A 25,043-nucleotide genomic window follows, 5' to 3' on the forward strand; every position below is an offset into this window, starting at 1 on the left:
AGCAGGAAGCAAAAGGTTGTTTTATTCTGTGTGAGATTGGAATTAAAAAGACATGAACGGATAAAGAGTGGGAGCTCTCTGGAGTAAGTACTAATTAAAACTGTCAGAGGTGTAATAAAAATCAGAGACAAGTGTGGATGATGGTATGAAACTGGAAGACACAGCTAGCAATGATGGCATAAGGAAGAAAGAATCAGAACGAGCCACAGCAAGGGATGAAAAGAATATGCAGAATTACTGAGGTGCTTAAAAGATGACAAAATTTGTTGTTGTAGTAAATGGGGAACTGGAGAAGCCTTGCCAGGGTAGAGGTCAGCTGAGCAAAGTAATGAAATCAGAGTTCACACCAGCAAATAAGATACACAGCCTGAGCAATAGTATTTGGCATATGTCCATAACAAGGTCCAGAAAGGCAAACTGGGCAGAAATCACAGTATGATGTAACACAAACCTGAGGGAGAAACCTGGCAGAGACTAAATAGCAGAGAGGGTGACTCTGGCATCTGCTGAGGATGAAGAGGAAACACCTGAATTTGTGGGGCAAGAAAGAGGGGGAAAAAAGTAGGGTGGATTGGGGGATTTTCTTTACAAGGAAGCAAAGAGGGATGAAATGAGAATGTGTGGGTGAAGAAGGCTTTATATTCAGTTTTGTAGAGCTCAAATTGCAACAAGATCATGGGTTCAGTACATGCGGCAGAGGAAGAGGTAAGGGATGAGCTGTAAGTTCAGTGACAGAAAAATTAGCCTTTGGCTGACAAAACAGCTGTTCAAAACAAGTTTGCAAGCAAGAAATTTCACATGCTGTATAAAATATAAGTGAGAATGAGAGGTTTAGAAAGAGAGTAGAGATGATCATTAAAACCAAAATCTGAGTTTTGTCAGTGACCGTGTGAAACCCCGTATTCATCTCAGTATAATGTCAAAGGGCTAATTCTGGTAGGTTACATAACCCAACTGGCTTATTATTCTGTTCTGTGAACAGAAAGGAAAGTGATTTTATCCAAATGGGACCTTTCTAGGAAGCTGTGGGACAGAACCATCATAACAATGAAGTATTACTGCAGTTCCATTAGAGGTTAGGGTCAACATATATACACACATATACACAGATTTAAGAAATCACAAGAAATGTTACTATTCACTTGAAATCTCATCTTAATCATTATCCTCAGACCTTGCTGGCTGCAGCACTGTATCACAATGTTTTGAGCATCAGAGATACAGTACATGGGTAAAGATATCTGTGTATTTTAAACTGTGCTCAGTAAAGCCAGTTCTCATTTGCACTTTCTTTGCAAATTAAAACCCAGCAGCAGTCAAGCAGTATTGTATTTCTCATCTTTTCACATAACGGCAAACAAAACTTTTTGTTTATTAGTTTGTTTGTTCTCTGATTTTATGCACACACTTCATTAAACATTAGCATAGAAATACCTGCCATTTTTCAGTTCCTGCAACTCTCAACACATTCATTTTTCCTTTTTTTTTTACTTCTTACTAGTTTCCTGACTTCTGAGGTAAAAAAATAGCATGACATTGACAATCAGAAATTTAACAAATGAGCCAGAAATAGCATATTTCTACACTTCTGAAAAAATGTTTCTTATTTTCTGGAATCTATTTGTATGCTGGTTATTAAGTGCTAGAGATAAAGGATGTCTTGAATAAAGAATTTTTTTCTACTGGTTTCTGAGACCCTGGACCCTGATAAATATTATCAGCTATAACAACGCTATGGACTTGTTTGTATACTTTTGACCATTGCTTTTTCATAGTTTAATCATATTTTGAAATAAATCTTTGATTATAGCATGAGAATTATAAGCCATTACTATAAATTCCTAATGAGTATTCTTTATTTTTCTTTACTCTGCAAACTAGATAAATGGGTATTTCAAAAACCTGTTTGTGGTACCTATTTTGTCATCATATTTTCTAAAATATTGGCAGATAAAAATCGTTTATATTTCACGTATCTGAGACTTGAGAAAAAGTATATTAATTCCAGCTACGGACTTCAGAGTTTTAATTTACTCCATTATGCCTTTTCGCATAGTTCATTGCTTTCTTTTTCTTCTGAAATTAAAAAATCAGGAGAGTGAGACTTCTGAAATTTTTTTGGGCTTAAGGGCTAGGATCAATTTCTTTTGTTTAGACATATATTTCTAATGTTGTGTATTTATTGGCTCCGTTGTTTTCCTTGTAAGAATTATGTAAAATAATGAAATTAACATGAACTGCTAGGCAACATAGTGGAAGTTAAGAAAGAGCTTGTTATTTGATTCTTCTCTGAATAACATCATAAACGTATCTGTGGAACGCAACTAATGAAAGGAAAGTTCGGGTCTTTCTCCCACTGAAAGCAGCCAGAAATTAAATGCTTGCTGAAATCTCCCTCCTTCAGATCCTTCTAAAGCTCAAGGTATGCAAAACCAGAACAAACATAATTCAAAATGGAAGAACTCAGGAATACAAGAAAGAGACTTCATTATGAAATCATTATGAAAGAGATTTTCAATATGTTAAAAATTATCTAAGAATTTGACCTGTGCCAAGCATTGCATGCTGAGAGAAATCAAAATATGGTAAGGGAGCAAATATTGCTCCAAATGTTTACTCTTATGGGCCAGAAACAAAATGTATCAGAGAAAATTATGAGTGATTATAAGCCATCAAATGTTGGACAGTAAAGTTGCACACCGAGAAGCGGTACAAAAAAGAACGCATTGATACATTCTGGTCACTCTGACAAAGTTCAGACTTTTTTCTGCTGAAGTAGTGGAACTGTTCTCACAGAAAAACATACCTCTCAGATATAGTACATGCATCAGATCCTAGTATCAATTAGTGAAGGGCTAGTACCTGACAAAGGAGAGAGATGTCCAAGCCAGGTATACTCGATCCATGTTCTCTTTTCAGTAATAAAGTTTGACCGACGATTCTACCTTACAAAAGGACTGAATAAATCAACAAATCAATGTCATCTTAGCACTCTCCTTCCTGAATTTGGTGTAAGTAAAAGAGGAATGCAGCAGTAACTAAAAGCAATATTCTAAGTGACAACACCTTTGATGTTTTTAATGTCTAGGAAGTCAGCACATCTCAAATATTTTTGCCTTTACAAAGACAACATTTATTTGAAAGAACCAGAAATACATGTGCTGAACTTGTTAATAGTCTAGTGTGAAGGCAAAATGAACAGTCACTGACAAGGAGGTGAAGATCGTTAGTTAAATATTTCTTCCTTCAGATGTTGGCAGTTCCTAATAGGGAGATGTTTGCCTAATGCTGTGAATGTCACTGAATTGTCATGATTGAAGAGATTACATTTTTACAAGAGTTAATATTTTTTCAGTTGCATCCTGTCATGGGCATAAAATATCCAGGAACAACAAGGTAATAGAGGCAAGATTTGTAGTAGCATACAGATTGTCTTATAGCATAAAATTGTTAAATTGGTTTGATAAAATACCAGGTATTATCTGGGGAGGGTTATTATTTAATTTTATTTTAGTGATCCATTTTCCTTAAGCTATCCTTTTGTATATTTTGCTTTTTCTCTAATAGAACTCAAACTACACAAGGTCTCGAAAACAGAAAAAGAATCAGACCAGTTTTGCCAGTTGCAAGTAGTATAAGAGACATTAAAAAATATTTAATTCAACTTTATACATAGAGGAAATGGAAAAAAATTACAACTGTCTCAAATATCCCAAAGGACATCTCCTTCTAGCCCCATATTTTGCTTTTATTTTATCTCTTAATTTATGGTCTTTTAGCACCTCTTCAGTTAAATCAGTCTAGTTTAAAAGAAGAAATGGACCTAAATGTACTTTTTTACAGAGAAAAAGCAGTAATTGTATATAAAGTTAATTTAAAAGCAATCAATAAATTTTAAGTAGTAAGCAACTACTTCACAATTATGTGATATTGTACATTTTTATATAGGCAGCATTGGGATTTGAAGCTCAGATTGCCCATTTTTCATTTCTTAAGCATCAGAAGAAACATTTTAAAAAGAGTAACAGAATGAGGGCAGCCAGGCAGCTTTTGTTTTTGCAGCATGAGGCCTTGCCCCAGCTTTTCAAGTCTGTCCTTCACAGCTCCAGTTTGGTTATCTTGGTTGTCCATGTAGTTTGTGGGCAGATGCTCGATATGCATTGCAAGAGGCAGCAATGCCATGAAGTGCTTTGGGGGAGCCGTGGATGGAGCGTGTTCCCACTTCCCTTCCCCTCCAGGAGGCTGTGGTGTGTACTCGACCACCCTGGGCAGTGACATACCTGAGGTCCTCCCTTCTGAAACTGGGTGCTGCCTCTTTGAGCTTCTTTCTCTGAGCAGTTGTTTTAGGGTGCAGTGGAGGGCTCTGCCATGGAGTAGATCAAGACTTGGTAGCCACTCACTCAGCCAGAGGTGCCTCTGCATTTTCTTAAAGAGGAATGGGAGACAGCACTTCCATGTTTTCTTAAGTTTCAAACCTTTGGTGGTTAAACTGAAAGTGAAAAAAGGCAGATACCAAATTCTTGGTGTGTTCATTAATGCTACTTCAGTTCTTAGGAAATGTTTCTGAAAAATTTTAGATATTTGTAACTATGTCATCTGTAAGTATCCGGGATTTTTGTATTTCCTCAGGAGTCTAGGAAATGGCAGTTCTGTTTATGATGAACATTCATAGGAAAGGAAGAGCTATGGCAAACTCAAGACCACATCATTATTTAACTAGGCTTACAGCAGCTTTTGGTATACATACATTATTAAACTAAACACAAGTATCCATATACATGTAAATATTCATTTGTCAGCTTGCCCTTGCTGGACTCAAATCAGATGAAATAGAGTGAAACAGGTAAGGAAGTTTCCATTGCCTACATACTACATGCCATTCATAAAAATCTTTGAAAATGTTGTTGTATGGCTTTTTTTTTTTTTTTCTTAAATTGAACAGATGTTCAAAATAGAAATTTCAGACATACAGCTGAACTTGCCATAGTGGAGTTTTAGAATGTTATTCCTGGATCTGGTCTGATCTGAGCAGCAAGTATTCATTAAGTACTGATTTCTAAGTTCAGTAGTTTTTTATGGTTTTCTGTTTTTAAAAACAGAAGTCATGCTTTTCTGGTGCTGATAGTAGTTTTTAGAAAGTCTGACAATACTCTTACACAAAAATTTTGTGTGACTCTTAACTTAAAAATAGTCTATTTTCATTTATAAAGCCTAATTTTAGCAGTAGGCCATGTCATGTTGAGACTGCTGGAGAAGGTGAGCCACTTGGAAGATAAATCTTGCTTTTTCTATGCAGCAGTGCTACAGTATACTTGTCACCCCAAAGGAATTATTTATTTTGGAAAATGAGGGGTGGTTTACTTTATCCTGGAGTTTTATCTACTTGGGAAAAAAAAAAAAAAAAACAAAACAGGAAAATACAGCAAAACCTTTTCACTGACTATCAGCCTTTAGTTTTTCAGGTTTTTAGAAATTTCTCATCAGCTTCCACAGATGTATGTCCTATTTAGCTTTGCCATAGTGCAGTATTTTAAATAGTTAGCAATTTTTGAAGGGTTTTATGATTTATCAAGTACAAGACTTGCTAACAGTTTTGAACAATGTGAGAACCTCAGGACTAAGTATTGATTTTATCAAAAGCCATATATATAGTCATCACAGTATTGTGAATGAGAAAATTCATTATTCCCTAAATATTTAGGCATGACTGAGAGTCACTGCATGCCACAGTATTTGTGGATGGTTTCTGGTAGTTACAATTCCTGAGTTTGTGATTTTATTTGGAAGTCCAGAGTGCCTTATAGTTAGAAAAGGGTGTGTTAGTCTTGCCTTTTGGATTATTTCTGAATCATCTTATGCTGTTTTGGCATACATCAGGTTACAGCCTCCTAAATGGATAGATGTAGTATTTCTGGCTTCTGTGAGTCTTATTAGTCCTTGCAGAAAGCACTGAGATTTATTAGAATAAAGCAAGCTATTAAAAGATACTTGGTATCGCTGAACAGCAAAACATTCTGAAAGCGAAAAACAGCTGCAGCTCAGAAAAAACTTCTCAGATACTTCCTTTCAGAGGATGCATCCTGTTATTTGGTAGAACATGCACATAATTGAACTTGTAGGTACATTAGTTCTTTTATTTATATGCATCTTTTAACTTGATGCATAATTAAGGCCATCATGAAATCAACCCACTGACATATAAGTGAATATGTAAATTCTCTGCCATGAATACCAGTGTGGGCTGTGCAGACAGAAGCTTATTCATTGAACATGAAAATATTCATTGTGTCATGATAGGGCCTTCACTGCCATCACTTGCTTTCTCTTTCTCATCTTTATCAGTTTTTGTTTATAATGATTACCTGGATTTTTGCTGCACATGTGATGTTGACAATCTTCACAATTTTTGAAATGGGAAAGAATGATAGATAGTATTGCAAAAAGTAAGGACAAAATTTATTTTCCCTCTCCCAATCAAAATGTTAAAGAAGTTACCTTTAAATAATGCAACAGTAAAAAAATAAACATGTCTTTTTCTTTACAAGTTGAACTGAATATTACGTTTAGTTTGACAGTAAGGCTTTGGAGAGAAATGTAAATCAATCAGAACATTCTTACTAGGCTGCTCTCCTCTTTTGTCCTGATACTTCGTTACTGTGTTTCAGCTTCTCATTATGGGCAGTCTTGCTGGGGTGATCGGGTTGGTTTTTTTTTTTGCCTTTCATGTCTCAAAAGGTGATTGGTTCCTCCTGGTAGCAGGTACTGTGCCAGCCAAGTGCTCTCCTCCCGGCTGCATCATACCTGTGCCAAACTGTAATAGACTCCCACTGCTTCTAAAATGACAGATGGGCCTGTCTTTGATTTATTGCTGTGTTGTGGGTAATTTACTTATAAAGTGTTCTGCTGTCTTGCATTATGGATTAGGTTTCTAGCAGTTTTCTGTATGAAACTGCAGAGCAAGCTCATTACAATTTCAACCATGTTCATGATGACTATATAAAATTAGCGATGAAGGCATGAAGTTATTCCAGAGTCAGATTTTACACACAATCTGCTTTCTTTCCACAGTAATTACCATAGGTTCCCACATTAAATAGATTAAAAGAAAAGAAGAGAGAGAAACAAAAAACAAGGAGCTAAGTTTTTGGTTTCAAACTTTTTGTTCAAATACAGCACAAGTTAAAAATTTAGCAAGAGAAAACTTTCTAATTCACACCAGATAGGTATAGCAGGTAGCAATTATCCGAGTTGCAGTAGAATTACTGTGCTTATGTCCTGTAGATGGGTAGAAGGAAATAGCAGTCAATATTATCTAATATAATAATAGGAGTGAGAAAATAATCCTTGCTGTGAAAGATTAGGGGTTTTTTTTCCCTTTACCTTGCTAAGAGAGGAAGGGAATAAGGAAGCACTGACTATTTTTATATTGACTTTTAAATCATAATTATTTCCCAACCTCATCCTTTTTCTCAATATTCAAGTAATTAAAGCATGTCTACTTTGAGAACATAACAATTTGTATAACTAAGACATGCAATATTTATAAATGCTTTGGAGTGCAGAGGACAGCAGAATGACCAAAATATTTTCTGTGCAAATTAATGTTTTAAAAACCCCTTTGTATTGTTTTAATTAAGTTTAGTCCAAGTGTTTACTTACCTTGAAAAAATATTGTAACACTGATTCAATAAACCTTTATTAGAAAAGAGAAGCAGTAATAAATATAGAAGTAGAATGCTTTTGTCTCCATTTGTTTTCATAAAATACACTAGACGTACCTTTTACATCTTCTGCTACCAAAGGAAAAGAAAAAGAACAAAACCTTCAGGAAACACTTTTCTAAATGCTAGTTACTAAAGCATGATAAAAGGACTTTTTAAATAAAAATTCACACTCCTAACGCACAGTTTGGTGTTAGGAAAATGTAATTTTCAGTTAAGTATCTATACTCCTTCTAGACAGAATATTTTTTTGTCAGATGCCTTTTATTATGGGCAGCACTGGATTCCTGCATATATTCAGGCAGAGCTTCACTTCAGAATTTGATGTATATGTTAAAGTAATTTTATAAAGTTTTGAGGAAAACACTGAGCATTTTTTTAAATGAGAAGTGAAGTCTTTGGGTGTTTCTTATTAGACAAAGGAAGGAGCTGGTAGCTAGAATTTATGGAGTTAATTCCCCTATATAGGATACCTCCCTATCCTTTTTAAATTTTCCACATTGTTTTAGGCATTGGTCTTTGTTTCCCCTGATTTTGTAGGAAGTGTAGGTAAGAGAGAGGACTGGGTGATCACCTGGCTGAAGAGTCCATCTCTCTTTGTTGCTGCTTTACTCCTGCACAGCATTAGATGTTCAGCCCGTGTTTGGGCATCATCAGGCAGCATCAGAAGATGGACATGGCCTCACCTTAGCCAGGAGTACCACTGACACCAGAGGCAACCCAAAAGGCTAACTCGGGAAAATTGAGGAAGAGAGCCCCAAAAGATGACTGGGCAGTGTTACAGAGGTAGTGGAAAGGCATCTTTGGCTTTGTCCTATGGTATGCCTGCAAGGAAGAAACCAGTTTGAAATGGCAGGAGCCAAAGAATATGTGGGGAAGTGAAGAAGGAAACAGGGAAACAGGGCCTGCACCAGGGGGTAGAAGATACTGACTTGCTTTAGGGAAGAACTGTGATCGACAGAGGCACTCGTAATGAGAAATGTGTTGATGGCTAAGCAAGAACCTTGCAGTACATGACGTTATGTGAAAGAAATTAGAAAATCGTTTGATATGCACTCTGATTTTTTGGCAAAGAGGTAGAGATGAGCCTTCTATTTCCAGCTGCATATCCCCTCACTTGGAACAGCAGCATCTCTGGTGGACAGTGCAAATAAAATAATAGGAGAGAACTGAAGTGAGGATGATCAATGGAATGATTACCTGGATTACTATATCACATTACCCAGTTTAGCCAGGTGCAAGGTTTTGGGTTGCATGGGCAGAGACAAGACAGCATCTGATAATCTGTGCTCCATCGGGTGCACCTGTAAGGCAGGCAACAGTATTTACTCTTCAAGCAGTGTTTCAGAAAAAAAATCTGAAAGGAAGTAAATGGACTAGTATAAAAAGGAAAAAGAAATTTAAAACTCTAATGAACTGTATTGGTCGACTGATTTTAAAACAAAGCTGTAACAGTCAGAGAGTAACTCTGAATGGAAAGTAACAGCACAATAAAACCAACAGTATATATAACTCAGTAAATGAAAAGATACTTTTTTATTGCTGAAAGATTGTGATTTAGATTTGTTTGAAAAATATTTAAGAAACAGGCTCTTGCTCTGCTAAAGTTCACGATTTATGTAAGGTAGTAGAGAAAAGTATAACCTTGTAAAATAGTGCCAAATCCAGAAAGTATTTGGGGAAGACATAAACCTTAACTCTCCCTTGTTTTTACCTCAGCTTAATTTTCTTTCATAGTTTCTCAGTCTACCAAAACTGCCCCCAAACCCCTTGTCTCTTTCTAAGGCAGTCTCTGCATCTGGCAGAGACCATTTGTCCTCTTTTTCCTCAAAACCCTCCACAAAAACAGTTGGTTTTGTGGGGTTTAGAGAAGGCAGGACACTCATCTAAACCTTGCACCAGGCTTCCTATGGCAGGAAAAGAAAGCTTTCATTTTCCAAACAATTCAGTGTCACTTAACGTCAAGAAAGTTAGAGCTTCCTGGGGAGGGTGCAGTGATGTAATTACATAGAATAATGTGAAAAAGCAGAAAAAAGGGGGAAAAAGAAGTGAATAATGAAAGCACTGTACTGTGGCTTATCCATTAATATTAGGTATAAGCCCCACTGAATGTGGCTTTTAAATCTGCAGTACAGTTCTGAGCAGAGAAGGGATCAATCAGGCAGGCTGAGAAAATGAGCTGTCTCTGTCTTCAGCAGCTGAAGACGATTCCTCAGTGTTGTTGGCTTGGATTCCTGTAACACACCAGGGCTAAAGGCAGAAAATTCCTCCGAACAAAGTTTAACATTCTAACTTACATTATATGCTATTTCTAACATACAATTCCTGGGTGGCAGAGAGCGTTTCTGTTTTAGCCATCAATTTGTTGTGTGAAAAACAGAAGGAAGTGCCAGGTTATACTTGGAAGTGGTTGCTGCTTTAGCCCTTAAAACTGTTAGGTTACCACCTAATCATTAGGTAGTTATTATTTGTAGTGGGGTTCTTACATAACACTGAAGTTTTAGTGGAAGCAATATTCTGTTTCTGTAGTTCTCAGGAATTAGCATCGTAGAGCCCTTGTGCTGTAGTTGACTATGACTACACAAAATTTTACTGTCTGTACAGCTTCAAAATATATTGATTATTGGGAAGACATTCTGAATTCTTCCAGCTCTTTTTCAGATTCAGTTTAAAAACAAAATACAAACGAAAAGGCTGTTCTTGCCTCAGCACCTTGTTGCCTGTTTTTCACATAGCCCCGGTGTGGCTTTCTCTATAGGGGGTGCACTGCTGTTCTCTTTGCAAGGTTTCCCTACAACTTCATGGCCATTGCACAATACCTTGTGGTGTAGACCAAATATCTCTGGAAGACTGAAAATGGGCCTGGTGATCTTTTATTTATCTCTTACATGCTTTTAAAAAGAAAAGAAAAGAAAAAAGAAAGGAGAGGAGAGGAGAGGAGAGGAGAGGAGAGGAGAGGAGAGGAGAGGAGAGGAGAGGAGAGGAGAGGAGAGGAGAGGAGAGGAGAGGAGAGGAGAGGAGAGGAGAGGAGAGGAGAGGAGAGGAGAGGAGAGGAGAGGAGAGGAGAGGAGAGGAGAGGAGAGGAGAGGAGAGGAGAGGAGAGGAGAGGAGAGGAGAGGAGAGGAGAGGAGAGGTCAAAAATGTGAAAATGGATGCATTAAAAAAGCAAGTTCTTTTTGATGAATTGGCATTTTTTCACTAATTAATACAAAAGGAACTGGGAAGCCATAATTAGGTTTTATCAGAGATAAAATTACCAGGATCAGCAGCTGTATTGTGCCAGTGTTTCTGTCTTGTGTATGCTGGTGCTGCTAGTAGCATAGCTGTTGGCACAACACCAAGCAGATGTAACAATTATAGTGCTAATAAAACTTTTTTTCTTCTTCTTTTCATTGCAACTATTAAACAATAGATACAAAGTTACATAATTTTTGACCTAATTATACATTTTTCTATATTACTTTCCTAAATTGCTACTTCAGTTTGCTTCTTGAAATAACAGGATTTCCTGTGGGTGAGATGTTCACAGCTAAGCATGCCAGTTTAGCTAAAGGCATTGTGGGGTACACAGAATTCAGCATTATGCAATGTTTCTATATGGCAGGGTCAATGGGTTGAGGTGAAGCCCATGCAGGAAACCACTGCTTCTGATAAGCAGGCTTAACATACATGTCCAAAAAACTTTCACTGAAATGGAAGTAGCCGATTGACACTTGTCACCCTCTGTTCAGAGTCAGCATCAAAGGTATCTGCAGCATCCATTCAGTGCCCAGGTGCAGATGTCCCCGTTGTGGGTGCTGGAGCTGCACAAACTGCTGCTTGTGCCCAGAACTAACCCAAAGGGACCCAGCAGAGATGAACTGATCCCTTTTGCTTCCCCAGAGTGCTTGTGGGGAATAGCTCCTTTTGTCTCCTACTCCTTCCCTTTAGGCACTTCTTTTAATGTATATTCTTTTTCACTGGCACAGTAAATTGAAAAAAAGGGGGGAAAAAAAAGAAATGAATTCAAATTGTTTAAAAGATAAGGAAGATTGTACAAGACGACAGGATAGGTATTAAATTTCGCTTCAAAACTGGTGATTCTAAGGAGGCCATTACAGCATCTCTGATATTTTTAAATAAGTTGTCATCTTTATAGTCTCTTTCTCGTTAAGAAAGAAAACCATCTTGCCTTAAACTTGATACAGTTTCACCAGTAGTAGCTTGAGGAGAGATGTTTTTCTTTTCATGCCTTGGGGCTCTGATTGTTGTTTCATTAAATCAGAGTCGTGTCATTGCCTCTGTGAAGAGAGGAACTGATCCTGGTTTTCATGCTGCTTCACTCCCCTTTTTAAAGCAGTAAAAAGGAAACTTGTGCAAGATAAAGAACAGACTAAGAAAACAAATCCTATTCAGAAATCTCCCTATAACTTAATTAATTTCTCAATTACACTAATTGAAAGGAACAATAATAAGAGATTGTGTATTTTGTGGCAATTGAAAGGAAATGTTTAATTACTGCTTGTAAGTAAAATGACAGTTTAAAGCATTCTTGTAAGCAACAGTACTCTTTGGGGGGTAATTAGTGAGAAATAGATGGTAAACAGATGATAGCTTTCAGGCTAAACAAATCTCTTCAATTCCATCTCATGATAAAGAACTATAAAAATTAACTTACCATTAACATACCATTCAGTAGGAATACTTACATTTTATTTTGATCTGTATTTGATTATAAACTGTTTTTTCTTGATGTGCAAATATCTATATGTTAAGTAAAGTAGCAGTAAGGAAAGCAGATTGTAGAAATATCTCTAGAGCCCTGATAAATTTAGCCATTCAGTGACTGTTGGATGGACAGGTGAGCTTATTACTTTGGCACTACCAAAATAAGACAGCCAAATTTTTGACTGGCAGGTGCACTGCTTGGTGTCTTTTCTGAACACAGCCAGATCTCTGGTCATTTAAGAACCATCTTTGCTTACTCATTTTTGAGTAATCATCATGGATAATCATCCTGTGAGTTAAAGTTAGTGCTATCTTCAGGTCTGACCAAATATTTGGTTAGAGAGTGTCCTTTAGTGCCTTGGTGGTCCGGTCAGAAGTTCGGCTGGCTCATGAAACAGCCATTGTATGCCAGAGGATCACGCATAAATGAGAAGTGTTTCTGAAATGGAAATAACTTGTTTTTCAGTGTGGCAAGAGAGGGACAGGAATTGGAGTCTTGTCCCCACTTGAAACATGGAGATATTTCAACATGCAAAACCTTCCTCTCTTTTCCTAATAATACCAGTCAAAGAAAGGATGAAAAGGAGTATAAAAGACTGAACTGCCCAAACACCAGACTTAGAGCTGCTCTTGCAAGGGGCACAGCAGTGTTTCCTGATTCCTGGCTGAATTTCCATTGGAGAGCAAGAATCCCTATGGCCAAGTGCCTGAAAACTGGCTGAGGCCCTCTAATGCATATGGAGCAGTAGCCTAGAGAGATTATTTTTAATATTAGGACACAATGAACAAGTCCACTCCTGTACAGGTGAAAAAACTGTGGAAGAGAATGAGCACTCCAAATAGGAAATGCATATTAGCAGCTACTGAAGATCATGCTTTTAAATGGCAGGTGAAATTGAACAGACATTGAGCTTAAACCTTTTAGGAATATTTATCCAGAGTTCTTTCTAACTTGGGAAGGTGTTCCTGCCCTTTCTCTCATTTCTCTTCCCCAGTAATCTAAAAAACTATTCAGAGCCTAACCCAAGGGCAGTAGGTCCTTGTGTTTACATAACATGAGTTCCTTGCAGTAATAAGGAATCCTCGTTAGTGAGGCAGGATTCCCTTATGGTAGGAGAGAGTTGAACAGCGATTATGTTCTCCACTTTATTCTGGCTGCTAGTAGCTGAGCTCCAGGCTAGAGTCATCAGCAGAGCTAACAGAGAGCAGCAGACCCAGTCTATTACTGTGTGGTTCCTCAGCTGTGAGTCAAGGCACACAAACAGTTGGTTTGGACTGTGAGGCTGACAGTGACTGCAGAGAACAGATAATGACTTTGGAGACCTTGTATCATCCAGATGTCAGGCTCATTAAATAGCATGGTTTGCAGTATGAGACAGAGAAGAGGCATGTAACAATATCCTGCAGTGGCTACATGCTGATGCCTTAAGAGGCCACCTAAAACAGAGACTAGACAAGAATAAGGGAATAAAGGTAGGTGTTTATTTGAAGGGCCTTCAAAAGTACACTGTGGGAAGCCAGAGGCTACTGCCAAGATGGACCCCAGGATGGACGACAGTTCACGAGTTCTTCACATTTTTATAGGTTTGGTTCATTAGCACATCAGGGTTAATTCTCCAATTAAAGCTTCAGTTTAATGATGTAATTTCCCCTCAGCTTACCCCCCCTTAGAGATTCTTTGGTTTATACTTTTTGGGCCTACGATGGTTTGAGTGTCCTTGAAGAACAGGCCTGGAGAGGCTTTGTGCTAATTTCTAGCATGAGAGAGCGGAAATTAACAGGCTACAAGAAACTTCAGAATTACACACTTATCAGTAAAGGATTTGAAAAATATTAAAGTTAAAACCTAAGGCATCAATGCCCTGTGGGTTGCCCATCTTTTTTTGAGCAGGAATACCAGTTTTACCTCATTTACAGCACTATGTATCAGGAGTAATGCTTGTAGCTGATGACATGCTAAGGAGTTAAAGAAGAGAAAAATACCATGTTCTCAGAATAAATGTGACAAGAAAAATTGAAAATTTGTTAAATAGCCATTAATAAATATAAGCTATACAATTCTCATTCCTTTCCCATTAATCTGCAACTTAATATCTTATATTATTATTTTAACATAGAACCCACTTATGATGTTAGATTGGAAGTTCTTCCAAAAGGAAAAAAGTGTAGCCTCATGTCTATGATTGTGTAATACTATTCAAATTCTTCCTAGGAGAAGCCTCAGGGATTTTTTTTCAGACATTATTTTAATTATACAGATTAGATTATTCATTTAGCAAACTGAAGCAATATCATGTGATATTCAGACATCCAACTGTGCAGCTCCGCTAGGGAGTTGTCACTACTGAATACTGGGTTAAGAGATAATTTTAAAAGCCTGTAAACAATCTAGTATCTAATTTCTCAAATTATTGAGTGAAAAAGCAAATTAATTTATTATATCATATGAGAGAGAGAAAGATACCATACAAAGGGGGATATGTGCCATGTGAAATTACACATTCTTTTTAGGGGGAATAATGTAATTTGTATGTACCATTTTAATAGCATTGCAAAATAGAATAGAATTTAATTGAAACAGCTTATAAAGTGTTTTAGCAAAATAGCTGCTTTTAAAGTGCACAGCATTTTAAATTCAAAATAGTATCTTTAAATGGAAATTATTTCATTCTGGGATCTGTGTGCAATCTTTTGCAAATCTTATTCCTTTATTCTTAAAAAATAAATTTTGCTGAAAGATTGTTTATAAAAAGTGATATTACTTCTTTTTCATTTGGAGAAAAACTGTTCTCCTTTATAATATTTTCAGTAGTCATTCACTGCACTTGGAGTTATGCTTCTCTGCAGAAAGAAATTTTAACACATGAAATATAGATATGATGCTTAAAAATTAATTGCCTGTGAATTTTTCATCACATGAAATTTCAGTTTGTTGGGGTTTTTTTTAATTTCTTCCTCAGTGTGAGTGAAAAGTCAACACTCAGCTGAATGCCAAATATAAGTGTAGTAGACATTACTGTCAATTGTAAACCAGAATGTTATTTTTATATGTTTAATGTTCAGCTAGAAATTAAAGTTTTCTGCATATTTGATAGTTTGTGTAATTCCCTTTCCACCTGCATTTGAATATTTTTGAGAAAGAGGCAGAAAACCTCTCATGCCTTTAATAGGGCAAAGCTTCTCCCCATCTGTGATTCTTTGCAAATGTGTGATCATTGTTCAGTTCTGTCCCTGTCCCTACAGCTCGTGCTATCTCCAGAGCTAAGCATTAGTGCTGCTTGAAAAGGAGGCAGATATTTTTAATAACAAGCACACTTTCCACAAAGCAAAATTTTCCATGAAAACTATTAACTCCTATATGCTCCAAGAAAACTATTTTTCATTAAACAAAACAAACCAACAAACCTCAGCAAAACCCCAACATAATGTTATTTTACTGTATAACATTTTACATTTTGTTTTGGGTAGCTTTAATATTACATTGTATTTGTCTATACAGTTGTTGCAAATGCCATCCCTCCTGTTCTGTATCATGGGATCCCTGTTGAACCTTCCCTCTTTTCCTCAGAATTTGTCTGTCTGGTACCTCCTGCAGAGAAATGAGGGGCCTAAAACTCCATGAATATGCAAATTATGTTAAACTGAGTGTTTATATGCTTTGAAATAATTCACTGGGCCTCTTCCCCCAGTTCTCCTGAACTACTTCAGAAAGATTTTTTCCCTTTCCTTCACTGGAAAATAAATAAAAATCTGTAAGCAGAAAATAAAACCTTGAGCTCAGCAACGTGAAGGACAAGAAGCAAGTCAAAGCTCCTCAGTTTCAAGGCCTTACAGCACAATATCACAGAGAAAAAGGACTTCGACAGCATAATTTCTGAGGTGTAAAGCCACTGCACTTTCATAGGGATTAAAAAATACTAGGGAAATAGTTTTTTAATGTTTTAAACTGTGTTTATAGAAACAGTCTACTACTAAAAAGCTATTAAAATACTATAAAAATATTTGGGCTGTTCCTTTTTATTCAATGCTTGCGTAAAAACCTGTTAAGATCAGCTGGTTTTTGAAATGCCAGATAACTGTCAGTCACCTGAATCCTGGGTTTAATCAGTACTAAAACCTTTTAAAGGGGGAAATTTCATAATCATATTGTTTTATTAGAATGCAATCCTTTATACATCCGACCATTCTGTAGTTTGTTGCATTTTGTCAGCTGTTATTCATTGATGTGTTGGCATACCAACTACCTTTCCCATACTTCAACCCAGAGACAGCCTCATTTATTGCCTTTCAATACAGGGCATCCACCTGCTTTTTTCTGTTAGAAATCTCAAATACATGGTAGAAGGGGTTGGAACTAGATGATCTTTAAAGTCCCTTCCAACCCAAAGCATTCTGTGAGCCTGTAAAAATCCTCACCTGGCGTTTGATAACTAAAGATTCATCAGTGCCTCCCTCTAACATTCACTTTCTTCTTTTGATAGCCAAATTTATTAAATTTCTTCCTTTAAGGCTAAAATTGTAAAAGCACAGCTATAAGGGTGAATAATGGAACCTGAAAGTTCAGTTGGATCTATTGGGCCATTTACATGTATCCTTACAGAAAATTTCATTTAAATAAAAGAATATTTGAATGAGTTTAATTACCCTTTGGTAAACTCCCTTTGTTTATGAGAGACAGTCAGGATAACTGGTTCAAATTAGGGACTTAGAAAAAGCTGAACTAAGGTGTCCTATTTTTGTTGTCAGTCACATTTTTCAAGACTGTTTAGCAAAGAGAACAGTCCTAATTTTATAATTCTAAAATATTCTGTTCAAAGTCCAATTTTGGTAATAGTCAAATTTGCTGCCTTTTGATTAGTTTGATTTTTTGAATGTAGTAGCTCAAGAAAATTTACAAATATGAAAATCACTTATGTATTAGGATGTATAGGATATCTCTGGGATCTCTTCTGTGTAGATACTTGCCATGTAGATGATAAAATGTCACCTACACAAAACTGATTTTCTTTAGGTTATATAAAACTCATTCTTCTCTCACAAGCAAATCTGGTGAAGGACAGCAATTTTCTTTGCTATCAGATGTACTAATGCCAGTCTACACCCCAGTTTGGTCATTTTGACCCAATTGCAAGTTTTCGAGATACCAAGCTGGAGTGAGAGGACATAATCTCAAGCTTTGCCAGGGAAGTTTCAGGTTGGACTTTAGGAGGAATTTCTCCATAGAAAAAGTGATTAAACATTGGAACGGGCTGGTGCTCAAGGAGGTGATGGAGTCACCATCCCTGAAGGTGTTTAAAGTTGTGGCACTCAGTCCTGGCCTGGTTGACATTGTGGCGTTCAGTCATAGGTTGGACTTGATGATCCCAGAGGTCTTTTCCAACCTAACTGATTCTGTGATTCTGTAATAGAAAAATACATAAAGGCAAGATATTGTTAGTAGGCTTGTGCTAAGTAATGGTTTGACATTTAGGGTGGTATAAAGCTTGAGATACTAATATGAAAGATGAAAATAGAATGAACTGAGTTTTAAGAGGTGAAGTAATAATAATATGATGAAATTCAGAAATTCAAAGTCCAAGGACTCAGGTACTAGTACAAGCTGCTACTATAACCTAGGAGATGAAGAGCAAAGCAGCTGTAAGTGGCAAGGAGAAAATGAGAAATCTAAGTGCTGAAGCTGCTCATAAAATAGCTGTAAACAACATTTTCAATGTGTCTTGGTTTTCCAATAGATGGGAAAGAAATCAGTATGAACTACAATTTGGTGATACTTCCTCTAAAATATTATGTACTATTCTAGTAATTGCAGTTGGATAAAAATGAACTCAAAACTAGAACAGATAAAAGAGGGCCAGTTCTGAACAAAAATGCTGTGTTCTGAACAAAAAGCAGAATAGACTACCTGCAGGATGCTGGGAAGAGACACAGTTCCCATCTATAAACACTCACCAAGAGACAGAATCTTTTGGAGCTGCTGGATAATTTTGTACTAACATTAGTTGATTTAAACTGCATCTGAATATATTTAGACCGAAATTTAAAATAAGGTTCAGAACTATGTATAAGACCGCAGAGCTTCTTGAAACATTATGTTTGTTACTTAGAAAGGCTTTGTCTTGATTGACTTCCCCGTTATCTTTCTACTGCTTCTCAGTGAGTTAAGTCTTCTGCGTATTTTAATGATGCATAGATTCTTCTTTTATACATGGGACACAAGTATTTTCAAACCATTTTAAGAGTACTGATGCATTTGTTGCATCTCAATTGTGGGACAGAACTTGATTGATTCAGTAGAAGGATTTCACAAATGATCTCTGCTTTCTTTTAGATTTGCAATCAGTATATAGGATCTTTTTTTCCACAGTTCATTGAACTTTGTATTTGTAAAGCTATGGCTCTGACTGGCTATAAATCTCCAATAAAGTGCTATTTATAGTTGCTTACAGTTTTTGGGGGCAAACTTTCTTAGAAGTTAGGCTCTATTGCTGAGGAAAAAATTATTGTGAGAAGTGCAAAACGCCTATTGTTCAAGCTGGACTTTCAAGTGATGGTACAGGGACCTAGGTTCTTTAGAAAACTAGCCAGTTATGGAAGTTGTTGAATGTTGCCATTTTGGAAAAATATGACTTTGGCACTTGTGCCTGAAAAGTATTCAGGTAGTTTAGAGGGGGACCAGTTCCAGGCACATGAAGGTAATTAGATTTATGTTTTTTAACTGATACTATTCATGTCTTTAAAATATTTATATCATTTATTATATCAAGGACAGAATGCTGAGCTGTAAAGATTATTAAGATGTCAAGAATTTTTTCAGCTAAAAAGGTCAACTAGTTAGTTATGAAACTTTATGAGGAAAGGACCCAGTAGGCTCAACATACATACTAAAAAATGTGAAAGATCAACATTCAGGTTTCTGTCTTACTGGTTTCATTGGAATATTTTCTGTATTGTGATACTATATTAATTTTAAAATATTTTCCCTGCCTCAGCTGCAAATTGTTATGCACAAGATGTCGTTCCTCTCCTTTGCCTTTTTCCATGCTTATTTTTTTAAGGATAACTACTTTCCTAACCAACTCTATTAACGACCCCATGTAACTGATGTCATACTAGTCACCTTTGGCTGGAGAAGCTCATTAGCAGATTTTGCTACATACAAAGAGCCCATGAATAAGACTATGTCTGAAATCACAAGATTCACTTGTTACTGGATGGTGTTTTGCTATAAAATATATGGAATGTTACTTTGAAACTTTGAAATCCACTTAGCTGTTACCTATTTCAGCAATTCTGTAGCATGTATGGGCATTTTCATTTCAGTGATGAATATAAAACAGATATAAATTACTGAAATTATGACGGTGCAATATATTAATCATATTAATATACATATTCATTTTAGGACAAACAATTCAATATTCATTTTAAAAAAATATAGTTGTTGAGTGGTCAGCAACACAGTATTTACTCCATTTGATGAGATACTGAAAAGACCAGGAATACATATTTGTAACAGTTATGGCACCTCCCTTTAGATGTGCGCACATGAAGTCCCTTACTAAATAGTCCTTCTTGGAAAATCAAGTGCTACTTGCAGGAGCAAGGATGGAAAGGCAATTAGAAATTAAAAAGGAGGGCATTAGCAGAGTCTTTTGTGTTTGAATGCAGTCCGGTGCTTCTCATATGACGTACAAAAAGCCGAAAATAAAATCAAAAAAAGACAGTCAATCTTGAGGGGACTTACTGTGGCTCCAAAAGTTATTTTACACAAATATAATAAATACCAGGGGTGCTTTTATCAATGTGGAATTAAGACAACTATTTTCTGAATAAAGCAAACAAACAAAAAACCAAACCAAACCAAAAAAAAAGTAGCAAAATCCCACCCCAAAGCAAAACACCAAGCAAACCAAAATTTTAAGTCTAGAGGGGAAAAGATAGAAGATGCAGTGTAATAATGAGACGAGTTATGAGAAAGAAATTATTTTACTCAGATATTTAAATACATGTTCAAATATCAGATCTGATGGGTAGCTCAGGATCAGTTACAGCTCTTTTAAATATGATTACAAGATAATTCTAAAAAAATTAACTTTACTCAAAATTTTATTCACTTCCTATCTGAAATTATAATTAGAAAAATCAAGAAGCTACTGAATTATATTTTTTTAGGGATTCAAAACACTAATGAGAATTTTCAAATATTTTTTACATCTCTTATCTTCTTCTGAAAATATTTCAGTTCTCTTAAGCTATTTGCATTTTTGTAATGCATAAAAAAAGCCCCAGGAACAAATAACAGTAGAATTACATAAAAATGAAAATTACCATTATTTTTAGCCATTATTGACACCTGTGGTAACCACAAAGAAAATATTCTTCAAAATTAATTTAGACAAATTCCTGGTTTATTACACTAATTTAACAAGACCATATTACTCTTGCTGTCTTTGTATATTCATTTCTGCACACTTTTTTTGCAACTGACATGTGACACACCACAGTGGAAACTAATCTCGGATAGCCACAGTATGGCCATAATATATATCAGGATGAAAAAATGAACTTGCCCTTCTGAGGAATTGAGAAAGCAATTATTTCTTGTGCTGAGTTAATGAAAGATATTAGTTGCTGAACAAGACAGCAAGTTAAAAGTTTTAAGGTAACACTACATGTGAACAGAACATCAAGAGAGTAGTAGAACTGTGAATGATACAGAAAATGAGCAAAAAACACACACTGAGAAATATTAGGGAAAAAATTTATTAAAGAGATAGTGATGGTGTACTGCACCCTCACAGGCTCAGTTATTTAGATATGGAAAGGGCCCTTGATACTATATTAGATAGTTAAATAATTCTGGGAATTGTGAAAGACTTTTAACTTCTTCATAGATTTTTTTAAAGAAAAGGTTGGTAATATTCAGCTGTGCCTATTATTGAATATATTACTAATTTGGAAATACTTTGAGACACATCAGTGATAAGCACTACACTCCTACTAGTTTTATTTTTTCTTTTGCCCTAAAATTCTCGTGTGTCAGCATAAATTCTGTTAAAGAAAAGAGCTTGCTGGTGCAGGAGAAAGCCCCTGTTCAAATAACAGCACTAATGAAAGGCAGCAGTGGAAATTGCTGCCCAAGCAATTTTCTCATAGCTCGAATTTTCTCTATTTCAAGGTCATTCTGATATAAAAGTCCTTTGCAGCTTGCTTGCAATATGCATCTGAATGAATGTATTTCTTTTATTAGCAAGGATTATTCATTATTAGTGTTACTTAAGCACGTTTGTGTGTGAGTAAGATTGTGTAGAGGGAGCAGCCTCTGTCCTAGGGGCCATAGTGATGTCTGATTCTAACCCACAACATATGGATAAATTTCTTCATATCAGAACAGAAACCAATGGCAAGCATGCAAACTTAAATCATGCATCTAAAGGATGTGGGTGAAGAATTGGTACTGCAGAGGGGCAAAATGACTGTGCAGAGGTTAAATCACTCATATATTCATCATACAATGTTAAATAGTTCTATGCAAAATTACTTTCCTCTTATTTTTGGAATGCATGTTGTACACATGGCCTCATCTTATCTTTTGCCACTTTGCAAAGCAAAAGCGAATTTCAATTTCAGAAGATAGAATAGTCTTCAACTATATAAGTTAAAGGATATGTGCTGCAGTTCACAAGGAGGGCATGTACATCATACATTTGGTTAATTGTTCTACAGAGGTGCCAATCCTAATTAGGATTTCATTGGCTTTTCCATTGAAAACAGTTTAAATTCCCTAATTAAGCATGAAATAATTAATAAAAAAATAAATTAACTTGTTTAAATTAACAAGTTTCTGCCGAGTTTTAACTCGCTTTTCAGCCTGAGATGGGATTTATCCTTCTCTCCCTCAGTGCCTTATCCTTTTAAGCTGAGACAAGGATGGGAGCTCTGAGGGGAAAAGATCTTATTATGGTGGTGTTTGTCCATTTGCACTTTATACAACGTGTCCGTTTTGTGGGTCTCAGATTATCATGTAGTGAAGTACAATACAACTCTGAATATTGCTCTGAGTATGAGTATTGAGTATGATTCAGGACTTTATTTTCTGAAATTTATGCTATCCAAAAAGGCTTCTGAAAAAGGGAAGCAAAAACCAAAAAAAAACCCCAAAACCCCAGAATATAGGACAGAGGACTAGTAAAAAACAAAGAAACCAAATGTACAAGGTAAATGAAGTGAGCTCTTCTAAGTCTCCAGGGTCCTGGTATCTTTTTCTTCCCTCGGTTTCTATTTCCTAATGCCACCCCTATTTTTCTAGTTTACCTCTCTCTTCTCTTATTCCCTCCTGAGGAATGTTTTCTATTTAATTATCTCCACAGGTTTTAACTTCGTAAGCATACACAACATGAATGTGTTGCATATTAATACCAGCATAGGCAGTTTCTAAAACTTCCCGCCTTAAGCTCTCCCTGAATGCAGTGCTACGGACTAAGCACTGTGTACAGCTCTCATGTCTACTGCATGAGCTAAAAAGTGTGTTGGTGTATTTTTGCAGCTCCTGCACGGCTGGGAATTTAGGAAACATATGAGAAGTACGAGGATTTGGCTTCTTACACATTCATGTGGATATTAGCATCACTGCTAAAGGCAGTTTCTGTAATTTATAGATGTGCTATCATGTGACAGCATTACCTTAACTAATATTTTTGTGAGGGTTTTCTGACATAAGAAAAAATGTTATCCTTATAAAATATGTAAAGCTTAAGTGTACACATGAGTGAATTTTTATTTTGTAGGTACTTCTGGATAGCAAAAATTTGAGGTTTTTCTGATTTTTCTTTCTTTTTTTATTTTTGTCTTGACAGTACAAACAAGTGGAACAGTACATGTCATTCCACAAGTTACCTGCTGAAATGCGCCAGAAGATTCATGATTACTACGAGCATCGCTACCAAGGCAAGATCTTTGATGAAGAAAATATTTTGAATGAGCTCAATGATCCTCTCAGGGAGGTAAGATTGAAGTATTTGAGTAGCTCTTCATGCTAAGAAAAAATTTCTTATTTTTGAATGCTCTTTCTATCCTGTAACATTTAATCTTCTTTAACATAGTCAATGGATCACCAGGATAATTAAATTTATACTAGGTTGACACAAAGAAATAAGCAGATCTACACTCTATTCGGAACTAGTCTGTCAGAGTCACTGCCACACAAGGATGTCAAAGGGTAAAAATCCTGTCAAAGAGTAAAACCCCACCCTTACTGTTGACTGAAACTCCTGTTTTTCTGCCACTTTTTAAAACAGAGAGTGGTGAGACTAAAATCCTGGGTGAAAATCTTTTTTTGCTTTCCCTACTTGCTAACCATACATCTATACAGATGAAACCACTGAAAGTCACCACAAAGGGAGAGTTGCTTTGTTTCATTTTGTAAAGTAGCATCATTGGTAAAGGTGATCTTTACTGGAGATGAGGAAGCTAGAATAATATATATATAAGCCATTAAAAGATCTCTTTTGTTAAAACTTTAGTTGGCATTGCACTTTTGGGGTTTATGCTATGCGATGTGATGTGATGTGATGTGATGTGATGTGTGGAAGCAGTTGGAATTTTCTTCACTTGTGTGGGATGAGGGCAGTGTTCATCCTGCGGTAGCAGAAGTAGCTGCTTAATGGGAATATAAATCAGGCTGTCTTCTGTTGGGTTGTGCTTGTGCCTGACCTGCTCTAGGAGGTTGGCTGATCTCCTCAAGTGAAAGCAGAGGAAAAAAACCTGGAAAATAATCAAGTTTAAAAACTCAGAGAGAAGAGAGCATAAACAGGGAAAAGAGAAAAGGAGCAAGAAAAGTAACAGTGGAGCAGTCTGGTACGTGATTAAACCTGTGTAATTTTCAGTGCTACCAAGTAATGCCTTTTAATATCCTCTGCTCTTGGAGGAGTGGTGCTGATTATGTGTCCATATATGTGTATATATATGGCTATCTATAATGTATATATAGCACCCAACAGAGCACAGCATGACATCTGTACTTTTGGAAAGATAGGTGAAGGTTGGTCTGGTTTTTTCAATTTTTGAGGCACAAGGGGAGCACAGGTCTGTGGTGAATTGCCTGTACTACTACACTTTGTTGGGAAGGGAAAACAACGTCATACAATTCATTGCCAAATCCAATCAAGTTACATACTTAAAATAGCCATAAGAAACAAAGCCTTGCCAAGTCACAGTTTATCCACATCTCTGTTATGAAAGTCCAACAGTAGCTTCCCTCCTACAAACTGCCTAATGGGAATGGTGAGTGTTGCCCAAAATTGCTGGGTCTCTGCTAGATGTTTCAAGTCAAAATCAGGCCAAATCATGATTTTTCTAACAATTTAATAGCCCATGACTGAATTGCAGATCCTGGGCCTACTTTATTCCCCCCTTACATAGATGTAGCCTGAGGCCCTCCTTTTATACTGTGAGTTTTTAAATGTTTTGGAGTCCAGGTAGAGGGCGTAGGCTTCTGCATTGCCACTGCCTGTTTACACTGTGGCTCCACTCAGTAGCTGTTAAAATGCCAAGAGGAGAATGTGCCACAAAAATCTGCCATGTGGTACAGGAAAAGTGTGGGAATTATCCCTAGAC

General features: G+C 36.4%; 1 protein-coding gene across 1 annotated transcript in view; it reads left to right on the forward strand.

The window, feature by feature from the left end:
• HCN1 (hyperpolarization activated cyclic nucleotide gated potassium channel 1) overlaps positions 1–25,043 on the forward strand; it is a gene marked incomplete at both ends in the record, with an annotated part of 201,203 nt that overhangs the window by 135,513 nt on the left and 40,647 nt on the right. Inside the window, one exon of the mRNA XM_082302246.1 lies at positions 23,285–23,431. Within this exon, the coding sequence (XP_082158372.1) occupies positions 23,285–23,431 (147 nt within the window). The remainder of the gene's footprint in view (positions 1–23,284; positions 23,432–25,043) is intronic.

This window comes from Coloeus monedula (genome assembly GCF_965178545.1).
Source record: "Coloeus monedula genome assembly, chromosome: Z".
Classification (NCBI taxonomy): Eukaryota; Metazoa; Chordata; class Aves; order Passeriformes; family Corvidae; genus Coloeus; species Coloeus monedula.